Genomic DNA, 18071 nt, shown 5'->3' with positions numbered 1-18071 from the left:
ATTTGACACAATAAATGTTTCTTTTCTATTCACATCCCATTCCACTTCATTCTTCAATGAATAGTTCTCCATGTGGACAGTTTGGGAACCATCTAATATTTTGATATCTATTAGGATCTCGCTGGCACCTACTGCTTTTTTACCTTCAGCTAATTTACAGGTGAAGAGAGAGGGTGAGGGCCATGCATGATTTTTGTGACGAGTTCTGAATTTCACACATATTATTTCAGTCCAGAAGCAAGTCACATTGGAGTCCCAGTCCAATCATAAGAAAGGTTACAAAAGTATTCCAGTGTTCTTAGGAAGAATAAGTGGGATTATTGAGCATCTAACCAGTTCCTGTCACACATGAATAGACAAAACCTATCAAATATAATTGTGTGCTAATGATGACATAAAAGTTCACTGTAGATGAACATTTTGACATTGAGTATAAGTATATGCTTAAAATACTCTTCTTCATTTATTAATTGATTATGATTCAAATCGTTTAAGGTCAGTCTATTGGTTATATTAAAACAAATTTGTTTTTCAATAAATTAAAGTTTAAAGTTAAAAATATCATTTTGGTTAATTTCTTATTCTACATAATATTCTATCAGAGGAACATAAGATATTCATGGTACAGCCTTCATATTCTAATCTTAATGGCAATTTCCATAAATTAAGCAAGGTATTATTGATGTGCTAATCAACTCAATTATGATAAAATCTTGAGTAAAGTGTATTTATTTTAGAACAGAATTGAATCAAAAGATGTCTTCATCTAGGACATAAACTTATGTTACTTATTTAAGACATACTTTATTTTTGAGAATCCTAACAATAAAACAGTAATTTGTTAAGACTTCATACATTACTAGAAGTGATGAAGCTAAAACTGGATAAATATCCTAGAGATTATTAGAATGGAAAGATTATACTTCTAATTCTAAATGTTTAAGGCTCAATAAAACTTAAATAAAGCATTTTCATTCTCCCAAGTATGATTATTTGTAAATGATATTTTTATTCTTTACTTTTCCTGGGAAGTTCATAGATTTCATAGTTATGTCTTGTCTTAAACACCTTTTCATATAAGTAATATAAGGAGATAAAAAATAGTTTGTTAATTATCTATTCCTGTGTAAAAATTACCTCAAAACTTAGCAAATTAAAACAATAATCTTTCATTTTCTCACAGAGACTGTGGGTCTGGAATCTGTGAGTGGTTTAGGTGGGTGGTTCTGGCTTAAGTTCTCTCATGAGATGAAATGTCAGTCAAGCTGTTGATTGTAGCTGCATTCACCTTTGAAGGACTAACTGAAGGAAGTTCCACTTGAAAACACACTCGTGGTTGTTAGTAAACCACAGCCTCTTGTTGATTGTTGGCCAGGCCAGAGATTTCAGTTTGTCTTGTGTGGATCCCTCCATAACCTGAAAAATTGTACTCAGGATATAACAACTGTCTTCCTCTGAGGAAGTGACTGACAATAACATTGGAAGAACAGTTTAAAGAACCCATACATGAAATCAAAGTACATATGACAAGATAACAGAAAATGATAAGAAGTAATCCTTAGAGCTCAGGAAACAAATGGAAGAGACAAAGAAAACCATTAAAGAGTTGAAACCCTAATTATTGGTAATATAAAGGCAACTAGAGCTCAGGAAACAAGTAGGAGAGACAAATAAAACCGTTAAAGAGTTGAAACAATCATTATTGGTAATATAGAAGCAACTGAAAAGATAGGAGCATAGCAAACAAATTAGAAGTCAAACAAATAGGAAAATAATAAAAATATAAAACTTGTTAGAGAGATGATAGAGCAGACAATTTTTTTAAAAAGCCAACATATGTTTAAGTAGTATGAGGAGAATAAAACAAATGAAGAAGAAATATTCCAAAAAAAGAAATTTTTGAGGAGGGAAATAAAGATAGTGGATTAAGAATATGTGGAGCTTACCTCCCCCAACAAATACACAAAAAAGTACATCTATGTGTGGAACTCACTGAAAATGAACTGGAAGCTAGCAAGACTCCGATACAACCAAGGATATAAGAAAGATGCAGATGCAGTTGGGTAGGAAGGGAAGACAAGCAATTGGGTCAAGACCTTTGCCCCTGGAAGGGACTCAGAGGACAAGGGAGATTACACGGGTATACACCCACCCTGGGGAGTGAGCAGCTCAAGCCACAGACTGGGTGTCCCCGTGCTGAAGTCCCACACAGAGGAGACAAGCCCCCTTGGCTGGTTGGAAGACCTTTGGATCAGATAGAATGTCTGGAAAAGCCTGCACTCCACTTGTGAAGAGTGTGCACATTCTAACTAGCCCCCAAGGCAGAGCAGAGAGGGTCCTGCTCTAGTGGCTGCAGGTTTCCCATGACTGACCACCTCGTGGTTCATACCACAGCCCAAGTCAAGTAAATGCTCTGGCCCCACTTAATCCATGGCACAGTGCAGTGCTGGATCTGGAGCAGCTTGACCGGGGAAAGGACTCTACCATGGGATGCAGAAGCTATCTGGTCCCAGGGCAGAGCCCAGGGAGGGTGGCAGCAGTCATAGTAGGCATTTCCTCAGGCAGTGTCCCCAAAGCTGCCTAGATCTCTGAAAGTGACTGCTCCACTACAGCTAATCTCCCAACATGTGCTGAGAGTCCATGTGGGTTCTCCCAGCACTGTGAAGTGACTCCACAACAGTGAGAGGGTGATGGGAGAAACAGAGGCAGGGGGCAATGATTGGCTGTGAGAGACAAAGGGAACTTGCACACAAGGTTGCATCTGAGCAGAGCCACATTCGCCTACACAGGCAGCACATGGACCTCTTTTTGCACATGGGCCCCACTTGCTTCAGCACTCCCCTCTTCTAGGGCAAAGGCCCTGGTGTGGGGAGAGAGAAAAATACACACTGAGGGAACAGAGCCACTTTGAACTCGATCCTCAGGGCTTCTGCTCCAGTAACTTGGAATCAGACCCTACCCCTGACAGTGTGGTGATAGCCACTGATCAGAGAGGAGGTCTTGCCTCATACCCAGTGCCACCTTTAGCTCCTCCATCTCCAGCTCCACTCCCTACCAAGGTGACAGCTATCAGCACACCTTGAGGAAAGATGTGACTGGAGTCCACTTCAGATCCAGTCATCCTACCAAAGGCATTAGGCATACACAGTCTGCATAGGGAGGTTCCCACATAAGAACAGCACTTCAAGACTGTAGTAGGTAATTATTTCACCTAAATTCATAGAGACAGAGAAAATTAAGTAAAATGAAAAGGTAGAGGAACTATTCTCAATTGAAAGAACAAGAAAATACCCCTGAAAAACAAATAAACAGAAATAATTTACCAGTTAAAGAATTCAAAGTATTAGTAATAAAAATGTTAACTGAATTAGGAAAAATAATTGATGTAACCACTGAACATTTTAACAAGGAACTAGAAAATATAAAAAAGACCCAATCAAAAATAAATAGTTCAGTATATGAAATATAAAACACCTTAGAAGGAATGAATAGCAGACTAAGTGATACAGAATAACAAATAAGTTATCTGGAAGGTAGAATAATGAAAATCACCCAAATAGAACAGGAAAAATAAAAACAAATTTTATAAAATGAAAGCAATTGAAGAGATCTCTGACCCAAATAAACAAAATAGAAATGAAAGATGAGAAATGACAAATGATATCACAGAGATACAAAAAACCACAAGAGAATGCTATGAACAGTTACATGCCCACAAATTGGACAACCTAGAAGAAATGAACAAAGTTTTAGAAAGATACAAACTGCCAAGATGGAATCAAGAAAATCAGACTATTTGAACAGACTGATCACTAATATTGAAATTGAATTTGTAATTTAAAAACTCCCAGCAAACAAAGACCATCAAGGACTGGATGGTTTCACAGGGGAATTCTACAAGACACATAAAGAGGAACTAATACCTATCCTTCTCAAACTATTCCCAAAGCTGAAGAGGATGGAACACTCCAAAATTCGTCATATGAGGTTACAACAACCCTGATACCAAGACCCAAGAATAACACTACAAAAAAAGAAAATTATAGGCCAATATGTTTGATGAATATACCTACAAAAATACACAACAAAATATTAGCAAACTGAATACGATAATATCTAACAGAGATCATACACCATGATCAAGTCACATTTATCCCAGGGACACAGGATGGTTCAACATTTTCAAATCAACTTTTTCTACTCTAATTGCTGTGTTTAAAACTTCCCAAACTATGTTAAATAATAGTGGTGAGAGTGAGCATCCTTGTCTTGTTCCTGATTTTAGAGGAAGTGCTTTCAGTTTTTCACCACTGAGAACAATGTTGGCTGTGTGTTTGTCATATATGGCCTTTATTATGTTGAGGTAAGCTACGTCTATCCCTACTTCTGGGAGTTTTTATCATAAATGGGTGTTGAATTTGTCAAAAGCTTTTTCTGCATCTACTGAGATGATCATACAGTTTTTATACTTCAGTTTGTTAATATGGTGTATTACATTAATTGATCTCAATATATTGAAGAATCCTTGAGTTCCTGGGATAAACCCCACTTGATCATGGTGTGTAATCCTTTTAATGTGCTGTTGGATTATGCTTGCTAGTATTTTGTTGAGGATTTTTGCATCTATGTTCATCAGTGATATTGCTCTGTAGTTTTCTTTTTTATATGACATCTTTGTCTGGTTTTGGTATCAGGGTAATGATGGTCTTGTAGAATGAGTTGGGAGTGTTCCTCCCTCTGCTATATTTTGGAAGAGTTTGAGAAGGATAGGTGCTTGCTCTTCTCTAAATGTTTGCTAGAATTCACCTGTGAAGCCATCTGGTCCTGGGCTTTTGTTTGTTGGATGATTTTTAATCACAGTTTCAATTTCAGTGCTTGTGATTTGCCTGTTTATATTTTCTCTTTTTTCCTTGTTCAGTCTCAGAAGATTGTGCTTTTCTAAGAATTTGTCAATTTCTTCCAGGTTGTCCATTTTATTGGCATATAGTTGCATGTAGTAGTCTCTCATGATTCTTTGCATTTCTGCAGTGTCATTTGTTACTTCTCCTTTTTTCATTTCTAATTCTGTTGATTTGAGTCTTCACCCATTTTCTCTTGATGAGTCTGGCTAGTGGTTTATCAATTTTGTTTATTTTCTTAAATAACCAGCTTTTAGTTTTATTGAAATTTGCTCTTGTTTCCTTCATTTCTTTTTTATTTATTTCTAATCTGATCTTTATGATTTCTTTCTTTCTGCTAACTCTGTTTTTTTTTTTGTTGTTGTTGTTGTTCTTCTTCTTCTTCTTTCTCTAATTGCTTTAGGTGTAAGGTTAGGTTGTTTATTTGACATGTTTCTTGTTTCTTGAGGTAGGATTGTATTGCTATAAACTTCCCTCTTAGAACTGCTTTTCCTGCATCCCATGGGTTATGGGTCATCATGTTTTCATTGTCATTTGTTTCTAGGTATATTTTTATTCCCTCTTTGGCTTCTTCGGTGATCTCTTGGTTATTTAGTAGTGTATTTTTTAGCCTCCATGTGTTTGTATTTTTTACAGTTTTTTCCTGTAATTGATATCTAGTCTCATAGCATTGTTGTTGGAAAAGATACTTGATACGATTTCAATTTTCTTAAATTTACCAAAGCTTGATTTGTGACCCAAGATATGATCTATCCTGGAGAATGTTCCATGATCACTTGAGAAGAAAATGTATTCTGTTGTTTTTGGATGGAATGTACTATAAATATCAATTAAGTCCATCTTGTTTAATGTGTCATTTAAAGCTTGTGTTTCCTTATTTATTTTCATTTTGGATGATTGGTCCATTGGTGAAAGCGGAGTAAGTCCCCTACTGTGATTGTGTTACTGTCGATTTCCCCTTTTATGGCTGTTAGCATTTGCCTTATGTATTGAGGTGCTCCTATGTTGGGTGCATAAATATTTATAATTGTTATATCTTCTTTTTGGATTGATCCCTTGATCATTATGTAGTGTCCTTCTTTGTCTCTTCTAACAGTCTTTGTTTTAAAGTCTATTTTCTTTGTTATGAGAATTGCTATTCCAGCTTTCTTTTGATTTCCATTTGCAGGGCATATCTTTTTCCACCCCCTCACTTTCAGTCTGTATGTGTCCCTAGGTCTGAAATGGGTCTCTTGTAGACAGCATATATATGGGTCTTGTTTATGTATTCATTCAGCCAGTCTGTGTCTTTTGGTTGGAACATTTAATCCATTTACATTTAAGGTAATTATCAATATTTATGTTCCTGTTACCCTTTTCTTAATTGTTTTGGTTTATTATTGTGGGTCTTTTCCTTCTCTTGTGTTTCCTGCCTAGATAAGTTCCTTTAGCATTTGTTGTAAAGTTCGTTTGGTGTTGCTGAATTCTCTTAACTTTTGCTTGTCTGTAAAGGTTTTAATTTCTGCATCAAATCCGAATGAGATCCTTGCTGGGTAGAGTAATCTTGGTTGTAGGTTTTTCCCCTTCATTACTTTAAATATGTCCTGCCACTCTTTTCTGGCTTGCAGAGTTTCTGCTGAAAGATCAGCTGTTAACCATATGAGGATTCCCTTGTTTGTTTGTTTTTCCCTTGCTGCTTTTAATATTTTTTCTTTGTATTTAATTTTTGATAGTTTGATTAATATGTGTCTTGGTGTGTTTCTCCTTGGATTTACCCTGTGTGGGACTCTGTGCTTCCTGGACTTGACTGACTATTTCCTTTCCCATGTTAGGGAAGTTTTTAACTATAATCTCTTCAAATATTTTTTCAGACCATTTCTTTTTCACTTCTTTTCTGGGACCCCTATAATTCAAATGTTGGTGCATGTAATGTTGTCCCAGAAGTCTTTGAGACTGCTTCAATTCTTTTCATTCTTTTTTCTTTATTCTGCTCTGTGGTAGTTATTTCCTTATCTTCCAGGTCACTTATCCATTCTTCTGCCTCAGTTATTCTGCTATTGATTCCTTCTAGAGAATTTTTAATTTCATTCATTGTGTTGTTCATCATTGTTTCTTTGCTCTTTAGCTCTTCTATGTCTTGTTAAATGTTTCTTGTATTTTCTCCATTCTATTTCCAAGATTTTGGATCATCTTTTCTATCATTACTCTGATTTATTTTTCTGGTAGACTCCCTATTTCCTCTTCAGTTGTTTGCTCTGGTGTGTTTTTACCTTGCTCCTTGATCTGCTATATATTTCTGTGTCTTCTCATTTTGTTTAACTTACTGTGTTTGTGGTATCCTTTTTGCAGGCTGCACGTTCTTAGTTCCCATTGTTTTTGGTGTCTGCCCCAGTGGGTAAGGTTGGTTCAGTGGTTTGTGTAGGCTTCCTCATGGAGGGGATTTGTGCCTGTGTTCTGGTAGGTGGAGCTGGATCTTGTCTTTCTGTGGGCAGGGCTGCATTTGGGGGTGTGTTTTGGGGTGTCTGTGAACTCAGTATGACTTTAGGCAGCCTTTATTCTAATGGATGGGGTTGTGTTCCTGTCTTGCTAGCTGTTTGGCATGGGGCATCCAGCACTGGAGCTTGCTGGCCTTTGGGTGGAGCTGGGTCTTAGTGTTGAGACAGAAATCTCTGGGAGAGCTCTCATCAATTTATATTATGTTGGGCTGGGAGGTCTCTGTTGGTCCAATGTTCTGAAGTCAGCTCTCCCACCTCAGAGGCTCAGGCTTGACACCATGCCAGAGCACCAAAACCCTATCAGATACACAGCTCAGAAGAAAAGTGAGAAAAAATGAAAGAAAAATAAAATTAAATAATTAAAATTTAAAAATAATTAAAATAAAAAAAATAGAAAATAAGAAAAAAAGAAGAGAGCAACCAAACCAAAGCACAAATCCACCAACGATAACAAGCACTAAAATCTATACTAAGATAAACATAAAAATCAGAAATAAGTCAGTCACAGACAGCAACCCCCAAGTCTACAGTTGCTCCCAAAGTCCACCGCTTCAATTCTGGGTTGATTTGTTGTCTATTCAGGTATTCCACAGATGCAGGGTATACCAAGTTGATTGTGGGGATTTAATCCGCTGCTCCTGAGGCACGGAGAAATTTCCCTTTCTCTTCCTTGTTCACACAGCCCCTCGGGTTCAGATTTGTTTTTTGCCCCACCTCTCGTGTAGCTTGCCCCCAGGCTTCAGTTCCTGTTAAAGCAGAGGCTGATTAGGGCATTGTTGCTAATTCAGGCCAAGGGGAAGGGAGGCGAACGGTAGTTAAAAATAGAATGTGGGGCGAGACTGCGGCAGCAGAAGCTGGCGTGACATTGCAACAGCCTGAGGCATGCCATGTGTTCTCCCAGGGAAGTTGTCCCTGGGTCACAAGACCCTGGCAATGGCGGGCTGCACAGGCCCCTGGGAGGTTGTAGCTAGTTACCTGTGCTTGCACCCAGGATTCTTGGTGGCTTCAGCAGCAGCATTAGCGTTTCATGCCCTTCTCTGTTGTCTGAGTTGATAGCCGTGGCTCACTCCTGTCTCTGGCGGTCATTTAGGTGGTCCCCTGCCTTCTGTGGGCAGACAGGGAAGGAATCCCCTCTCCTTGCTCACCCTGAAACAATGGTCTCTTGCCTCATAGGCAGGTCCAGAGATTTTCCCGGACTCCCTCCTGGTTAGCTGTGGAGCACTAGCCCCCTTCAGGCTGTGTTCACACAGCCAACCCTAGTCCTCTCCCTGGGGTCTGACCTCCAAAGCCCGAGCCTCAGCTCCCAGCCCCCACTCACCTTGGCGGGTGAGCAGACAAGCCTCTCAGGCTGGTGAGTGCTGGTCAGCACCATTCCTCTGTGCGGGAATCTCTCTGCTTTGCCCTCTGCACCCCTCTTGCTGCGCTATCCTCCGTGGCTCCAAAGCTTCCCCCACACCCACCCCCTGTCTCTGTCAGTGAAGGGGCTTCCTAGTATGTGGAAACTTTTCCTCCTTCACAACTCCCTCCTAGAGGTGCAGGTCCCATCCTTTTTATTTTGTCTCTGTTTTTTCTTTTACCCTACCCAGGTATGTGGAGATTTTCTTGCCTTTTGGGAAGTCTGCAGTCTTTTGCCAGCATTCAGTAGGTGTTCTGTAGTAGTTGTTCCACATGTAGATGTATTTTTGATGTATTTGTAGGGAAGAAGGTGATCTCCACGTCTTACTCCTCTGCCATCTTAAGGTCTCCTGCAATGCATCATTTTTATCAATAGATGGAGTCTACTACTACAGGTGTATGTATCAAATTGTCTGAGTTTGTCTATAATAATACCTTGTTGGTTTGGAATTTTAAAAACGAATCCCTTCAGAGATAGAATCATCTTTGATTACTCTTTGCTGGGGACTGGAAAGCTCTACAGAGACCCAGGCTCTTCCACCCCTTACAGTGAACTTTATTTCTAAGAGAAAACCAAGAGAAAGAGGAAGGAGAGAGAGAGACAGAGACAGAGAGAGAGAGAGAGAGAGACAGAGACAGAGAGAGAGAGAGAGAGAGAGAGAGGAAGAGGGCTCACTGAGTCACTAAGATGCTTTTGAAGTGACAATGAACAAAGATATCTAACAGAGCACAGGCAGTCAGAATACATGTTTTTCAGACTAGTCCCTTATTTTCCAGTCTGTGATTTACCAGTTCTTAACTCTTTGCTTTTCCCCAGTCTGGGAAGCCTTTATTTCTCTTGTCCTGTTTTGACAATTTTCAGAATATAAGATTTGGAACCATAGAAACCTAGTTAAAATCAACTATTTACTACGTGGCTAATTTTGTGGAAGTCTCCTCTCAGAACCTCAGCATTTTCAACTTTGAATTACAAATAATAATAAAACTCAACTCAGATAATTAAATAATAATATATGAAAGTGTTTGTAAATGTTGTTTAAATGTATAATAATTATTATTATAAATAATAGTAATAGTAGTAGTAGCAATAGTGGTAGTGGTAATCAGGTTCTATATTCCAAAGCCCTGGATTTGTGTCCCAAAGTTATCATTTATTTACTATACAAATTTACTTAATTGATTTCAGCCTCAGTTTGTCTCCTACAAAATGGAAAATTAAATAGATAACTAAGAGATACCTACCATATAGCACGGGGAATTCTACTCAATATTCTGTAATGGCTTATATGGGAAAAAAAAATCTAAAAAAGAGTGGATATATGTATATGTATAACTGATTCACTCTGCTGTACACCTGAAACTAACATAACATTGTAAATCAACAATACTGCAATAAAAATTAATTAAAAAATAAAGGGCACTACTGCTAAAAAGAAAAATTAAAAATCACTGCTCTATAAAAGAAATAAAAATAAAACGAGGAAATTAATTCTAGTCACATTGCTGTTATGAGTGTTACATGATATATTGCATATAAATTATTCAGTATAATGTCTGACATATAGTAATTATAACACAAGTAAACTTTAGTTATTATTCTTATTAATTATAATTTACTGAGTACTTGTGACATACTAAGTATTTACAAATGATCGATACTCATAATAATATTGTAAGGAGACATTGTTATCCACAATTAATAAATGAAGCAGCAAAGGGTAAAAGTAGTTGGCTCAAGGCTAGAAAATGATGGTACTAGAATTTAAACCCAAGTGTCTGACTCTAAAGCTCAAGAATTTTAAAATATATATATAAATATAAGATATATTTATTAAAAGTTAATCTTATGCATTATAGATATTTATAATATTAATTTAAATAATTGTATTTTAATGAGTAAAGACCAGAAGGAACTCTTTTTTCATGACTTGATTGTGCAGTTTAATTCTAACTGAGATTTTGACAAGGTTTCATGTGCTTTTCTGAATTTTAAAAAATTCATTATGATGCAACAACATGCAGTATAATATTTTGACAATAATTTACTCAAGTTATTTATTTATCAAATCACTTATTTTCCTCTTTTAAAATAAAACTTTAAGTAACAGCAATACAATTTGGTATACAATAATACATTTTAGTTATTTTCATGTAATTTTTTTTGGTTGTAGCTAAGGAAAAAGCTGCCTTCCTTTTTATGCCTCTTCTCTTCTGATTTCCTTATTCACTTTATCTACCAGCTGGTAAACATTTAATTGTATACAGTTTTGTCATCTTTATTCAATTATTTGACTTATTTTGAGGACATGTCTCATTTATTCCGTGAGAATGTGTGTACTTGCATTACATCATTTTCCCCTTACAATCCAGCATCATTAAGCACTAAAAGTCCTTGATTGAATGAGTGAAGAAAGGAATATGTGAAAAATGCATGAGGACGAACATTTTCATGTCTGTAGTACCCAAGTAGTAACACTATATTAGTTCATGATTTTCCTTTATCAAATATTATTTTTAACATTCTAAGACATTTACAAAATTTGGGTATTTTAAAATAATGTTTTTGTTTAATGTTATTCTCCTTATCTCCTCTTTTGGTGAATTCAAAGATATATATTTTAAAATGTACAACATCTATGTTTGAGATGTGTTTTTTCATTTCATATATCATATTTTTAAAAGCAGTCTTGGTCAATGACAGAAAAAATCCATTTAGGTCTCTGCAATTTTCTAAAACAATGTAATTTGCTAGCTATACCTGTCTTTGGTAATATGCCTGTTTATTATGAGGAAAGTGCAAGAATTTTGAGTAGGAACATAGTGGAGAAAAAATATTTCGAGAAATTTCGTTTCCTTTTGGTTCTTACAGAAAGTGTGGACTACGGGCCAGTGTTTGTGCAAGAACCAGATGATATAATTTTCCCAACGGATTCTGATGAAAAGAAACTAGCACTGAATTGTGAAGCTCGTGGCAGCCCAGTTCCCAATTACAGGTAGAAATTCAATGTTAATCATTTTTCTTAAGTCTTAAAAATTCCTTTCAATGAGTTTCTGACACTCCCTGGGAGTATTATAATGTCTCAAGTAATTTTTATGTACTTGTCTTCTGATTTTTCCTAAGATGGCTTCGAAATGGAACAGAAATAGATTTGGAAAGTGATTATCGCTACAGTTTGATAGATGGGGCCTTCATTATAAGCAATCCAAGTGAAGCAAAGGATTCTGGCCATTATCAGTGTTTGGCAGCCAACACGTTTGGAAGTATTCTTAGTAGAGAAGCTGTACTTCAGTTTGCCTGTGAGTAAAGTATTGCTCTTTCCACATATACATATATATAGTGTGTTTGTGTAAATATATATACATATACATATATATAAAACTTTAAAGTTTAGTGAGGCAATAGCTTATGACTTCAACTTTTAAAATCATGGTATAAACTGGTAACGATTAGAAGTATGAAAACAATGTGTTTCTTCCTGAGATATTTTCAAATTCCCTGAAATGTTTGCCCTCTTCACATAAATAGTAGTCTGGGGAGGTTAAAAATTCTGTTCATAAAAGCAGATAAAGTTTTAGAATTGAAATATCCTTTGAAATCTAGTAAGAAATAGATTTTTAAGTTTTTCTCTCTGCTTTAAAATATACACTTAACTGCTTTTATTCTTCCACTGTCTATTATAGTCACTATTTGCTATAGATTCTTCTGTACATAAGATAGCATACACTAAAAATTCTGCTTGTAGTCAGGTAACCAAAGAAATGCCTCTGAAATGCTAATCTCTCAGATTCTGATTATAACTTCCCTCCCAAGTGTCCCAGGTTTTTTTATTAGAAAAAAGACACCACATGTAATCATTCATGTATACTAGAATATATACATTTTAAAAAAATAGATCATATATCTAATTAACTAACTGTAGAGATTTCTTAAAACTCTTGAAATCATTTCATTTATGATGGGGTCTTACACCAAATTAAGGATAGGCTACTGGGTGAGATCATTTCTTAGTAGGTAATCCTACTTGAATTAAATTCTTGAGGATTATAATCTCTAAGAAATAGAAGGGCCAGTGAACTTTGTGCTAATAATTCATATGTAACTATAATGGCTATGTAATTTGTCACAAAAAGAATTTTTAAGTTAAAATTACACCCTGAAGAATGGAATAATTGATTTTTGTCTGTATAATCTTCATGTATTATGTCTAATTAACCCCAAACCCAGACACCCTATTAAAGGAGTGTGAAGGAGAAAAGGAAAGAATAAAGTAATGATAATGGATTCAGTTTCGAGAACATCGAGTTAGGTATTAGAAAAATCAAAATATTATCTTTTAAAGTATAATTGGCTAAGGAGTTTAGACTGGTACTTTACATACACCAAATATACCAAGATAGGGACCTAATTATACTCCTTTTGTTTTTGAAAATATTATGTGGTGTATCACAGAACCTAATACTTTTCAGTATGTACATTGAAAAAATCCTAATAAACCAAATAAACAACCCTCCTAATTGCTCCTCTCTTCAATAGAGCAGTCTTTTCAAGACAGATACAGCAAATCCAGAAAACACGATGTACTAGTATTAGTGGCTTATACCTTTCTCTTTGGTCTATACTCTCTAACACAAGTACGCTAATTCTCAATAGCCTGTAGATCAGTTGTTTTTCTCCCAAATCAACAGTGGTGGCAAAATATGCAAAGTTTTCTGTATTATTCAGAACAGAAATCTATTTACTGAAAGATCCTAGATGTCTATATGATTGTGCCTTTCTAGATTTTTGCAAAGACCTGTCACAGCTATCAAATAGTCAATTCCACCTACCGTGAGCAAGTTGGCACCAGAATTTACAGTTCAATGACTAGGCAAGGGAAGCTTTATCTCTCAATCAACCTACCTACCTACTTAATTATCTTATCTATTCCACATCAAGCTGTCCTGAACTTAATTTAGAGCAATATTTGCTTTATTTTTAACTTAAATGTATGGGTAGACAGACATATGCAATCATTGGTAGTGTCTTATTACTCTGCCTTACCCCAACCCCACCCCACCTGACTCACTGCTGTGTTCTGGAGGCCATACGTATGCATAAGAGCCTGTAAGATGCCTGGTTGAAGCAGTCAGTCACTTACATAGGGAAGGCCACTTCTGCCTCAAAATTGCTCCCCTAGATTCCATTATGTCTGTGTTGATGATATAAAAATTAAGTCTGTTAGGCTTAGTTTTATTTTTTGCCAGGTGATATTTGGGAAAAAAATGCAAATACAGGTGATAGAGAAGATAGGATGAAGACAATCAATTTGCTTTCTAGTATACCTGGGTGCGAGCATGGGTGCTAGGAGTCACCCATGCTCTAGGAATCAGGGTAGTTTTATGATTAGGGGGAGAAAATGAGGTAGGATGCTGGGGAGAAAGAAAAGAAGGGGCTTCTGAAAGGAAGTGAGAGCATACAAATGTAAAGCAAGACTACAAACTTGGTGGCAACTTTCCTTTACATCATGATTTTCTATGACCAGCCTCCGAGATAGAGAATGAACTCACTATTTGTTGTTCATAGAATGTCTAAAGGACTTTTGTGGCTACAGGAACTCTGATTACTTTTTATACATTTTGAAGCTGAAATCATTAACTATCTATATCCATCAGCCACTATTTATGCAAAAATTTAAATATGTATTACATAACTAATATTTCAAAACAAGTATATTTAGTAAGTTTAGATAATTATTAAAAGAGATTAAATTAAATAATTAAATCTAATACAAGTCTGTTCAATGTTTTAAATGTTATATAATTAGACAAAATTACAAATTACCAAAATGATTACAAACTTATGAACTCAGTTTACAGTTATTTTATTATATAAATATTTTTACCTTTATATCTTAATTTTATCATGTATTACACAATAATTTTATCAGCTATGGTTTTCTACATTGTGTAGTGCAATTGTGATCTAAAATCAAATAGAAAGGAGGATCATATTACCTAATCCAGAGTAGTTTCTGAGTTATCAACCAATTGAATTCAGGTTGCTCCTTTCAAAGTGAGACTGTTAACAGACTTGACCTCTTTTATAATTTGAACATTATTTTTGTTATATAAATAATACTTTAAATAATAATACTTTAAATAATAATAATACTTTAAATCTATAGCTTTTACATAGGTTTTCACCTTTTGAAATATGACATATTTGCCTAAAATAATGTGATTTTAAGACTTAATTGGACAATGTTAAATAGGCATTAAATGTGTCTTCCCTGATTATATTCATAGAAAAAAGTACTGATCTATATTTTATAAATAGGTACATATTTAAATGAAGAATCAAGATATTCATATATTAACAATTCCATACTTATTAAAAGTAATAAAATTTAAATATATCCTACTAGAATTATCTTCCTTTTGTATGAAATTATATATATTATATACACACATGGATCATATTAAACGTTCCAATTTTGAGTATCATTAAAGTTGCATGAGATTTTGCAGATTTACCTTATTCATATACATATATAAATTGTCACAATTTGACTATTGGGAATCCCTGAATGTTAGCTTCTTTGTCCTCTTATTAACCAGAAATATATTTTAAAATATTCTAGCTTTCCTCCAATAACATCTTGATCTTGTGTCCACCCCCCATGTAGATTCAGCTACATTTCATTGACCGTAATGCATAATGTTATTTATAGAGACTAAAATCTAGGTGTTAGAGGTGCATATAAGATTGATCCAAATAAGTTCTGGTGCTGAGGAGGATGACATTATTGCCAAACCAGTTTAGTAAAAAAAAGATTTTTAAAAACAAAAACTTTTAGGGTCTCAAGTTCATATAAGTAGTTTATATTTATTTAATGCTTACTTCTATGGCAGACAACGTTCTAAGTGTTTTAAAATATGTTAACTCATTTCATCCTCATAACCAACCTATGAAGTATTATGCTGTTAAATGTAAACACATTTTACAGATGACACCTTATTTAACTCTAATAGTACTCAGTCTTTTCCTTATATAAATATGTATTATATTCATTTTATGGCATACCCATTTTGTTTTAATTCCTTTCTCAAACAATAATTATATTGTAATCTTTCAAAAAAATCTTTTTATGTTTGCTTCATCAACCATCATTTTATAATCAATATATTAATACCTATGTGTAAAACAAAAATAAATACTGGGATAAAAAATAAGTATATAATCATTCTGCATTTATTCTCATTGTTTAAATTAGTTAATAAATCACTTGCTTAATTTTCCTTATGGAAATTTAAGAGCTTAAGACACATTAAGTCTCCTTCTAGATCTAGAATTTGGGGATTTATAGTACTTTTGGTATGTAATTTTTTTTTTTCTTACCATATTTTCTCTTTTATTTTTAATAAATGTATTTATTTTTTATTTTTGGCTGTGTTGGGTCTTCATTTCTGTGCGCGGGCTTTCTCTAGTTGCGGCGAGCGGGGGCCACTCTTCATCGCAGTGCGCGGGCCTCTCACTATCGCGGCCTCTCTTGTTGCGGAGCACAGGCTCCAGACGCGCAGGCTCAGTAGTGGTGACTCACGTTTCTAGTTGCTCCGCAGCATGTGGAATCTTCCAAGACCAGGGCTCGAACTCGTGTCCCCTGCACTGGCAGGCAGATTCTCAACCACTGCGCCACCAGGGAAGTCCATATTTTCTCTTTTATTATACCTTTTTCTCTTAATTTAAAAAATTTATTAGACAATCTATAGTTAGGACCTGGAAAACTACATTTTCTAAATAATCTTGAGACAGGACATGGATGACTGTGGCTGTTATCAAAAACTGAAACTATCATCGTAGATCCTGGCTTTTGAAGAGAATGGTGATTAGGAAATGAGTGTTGGCACTTTTACCTGCTGATGTAGCAATAATAAAGGACATATCTAATGTATACTAAGTGTAAAACAAATTTAGTTTCTTTAAAGTTTTGTTCCTATTCACTTGTCACTCAACATATCAAGTGTATATTTATATAATAATTATTGTAATTTACTAATATATTTGACGTTAACCTCATTCCAAAGATGATTTATTTGACTTGCCATATAAAATCATATACCATAAAGGATAAATATGTAAATTAGTAAATACAACACCAGGAAAAATGTACATTTCTTCATAAGAGGTCAAGATAGTATAAGCCATATGTCTCATAATTATTATGGTCAAGACACAAATATTTCCTTGGGACTCCCAGTAGTCAGAGAAAAAGGAGAAATACAAACATTTAAAGGATGTTTGTTTGAGAAAAAAATTTTTTCTTGACATTTAATTCTCATAGAAATTTCTCACCTTAGGCTTTATATAGAGATTTTAACATCTCTACATCAACTCAATAGCACGTTTAATTAGCCTGACTTAAAACCAAACCAAATTTTAAAATGTAACTAGAATTTAATCATGAAGCTATTCACTTTGTTCATTTAAAAATCTTTTTTTTTTTTAAATTTTGATTTGAACAGCTAATGGATTTGAGCAGCTGCTGCTCCTTTTAACCCACCTCTCACATGTATAAATGTCTACCCATGAGGATCTTTCAATTTAAGCTCTTCCTAAATGAATATTTATAAACATGGCTCAGCTTAGTTAATGTTAATAATATACATTAGCATTAATAAATATATATCTTATAAGGGTGTAGTAAAAATTAATGAGGTGGAGAAGTCATGTCTGTGAACTGATTTTTAAGTTCAGAAAGACATAAATAAACACAAAGTTGGAGTATTATTGCTAGTAATGATTGTTACTGATTATCAATAAGATTATTTTTGACAGAGTATATTTTACTCCTGTAGCTTATGTTCATCATGAGTATAATTTCCTCACCTAGTATAGTGATTTTTCTTCAGTGACAAGCAAGAATACACCATAAAAAACTTTGTCACTCTATTAGCTTATTACCATGCTGATGAGAATTTTGAATTGATAATGTGACACTACACACTTCTCAAACATCCTTCAGAAAGCTAAGGCTCATAACAGTTTCTCCAAAGTTTGGATTTTTAGAAATAATTCATACCAGCAATTCAAACATAAAATGAATCAAGAATAAAATCTCCTTATGCTGTCTCTTGCTTCAAAAAGATCTTTATATGCCATCCAGTAAATTGATAGTTCATATCTAAATTCAAACATATTGCTTTTCAGGGCATTTAAGATGATGTAGATCCAGAATATTCCATTAGTTTTCCTTGAAGCAGTTGATTAAAATAACCCCCTTAACTCTTTGAGAGATTATATGAGTTTTGTAGACTTTGTATTTAA

General features: G+C 34.9%; 1 protein-coding gene across 1 annotated transcript in view; it reads left to right on the top strand.

Moving 5' to 3' along the window:
- CNTN5 (contactin 5) overlaps positions 1 to 18071 on the top strand; it is a 519618-nt gene that overhangs the window by 10635 nt on the left and 490912 nt on the right. Inside the window, exons 3-4 of the mRNA XM_073807952.1 lie at positions 11637 to 11760; positions 11889 to 12064. Of these exons, the coding sequence (XP_073664053.1) occupies positions 11637 to 11760; positions 11889 to 12064 (300 nt within the window). The remainder of the gene's footprint in view (positions 1 to 11636; positions 11761 to 11888; positions 12065 to 18071) is intronic.

Source organism: Tursiops truncatus, chromosome 8 (genome assembly GCF_011762595.2).
Source record: "Tursiops truncatus isolate mTurTru1 chromosome 8, mTurTru1.mat.Y, whole genome shotgun sequence".
Classification (NCBI taxonomy): domain Eukaryota; kingdom Metazoa; phylum Chordata; class Mammalia; order Artiodactyla; family Delphinidae; genus Tursiops; species Tursiops truncatus.
The sequence above is the reverse complement of the archived record's forward strand: the minus strand, read 5'-3'. Positions and strand labels throughout refer to the sequence as shown.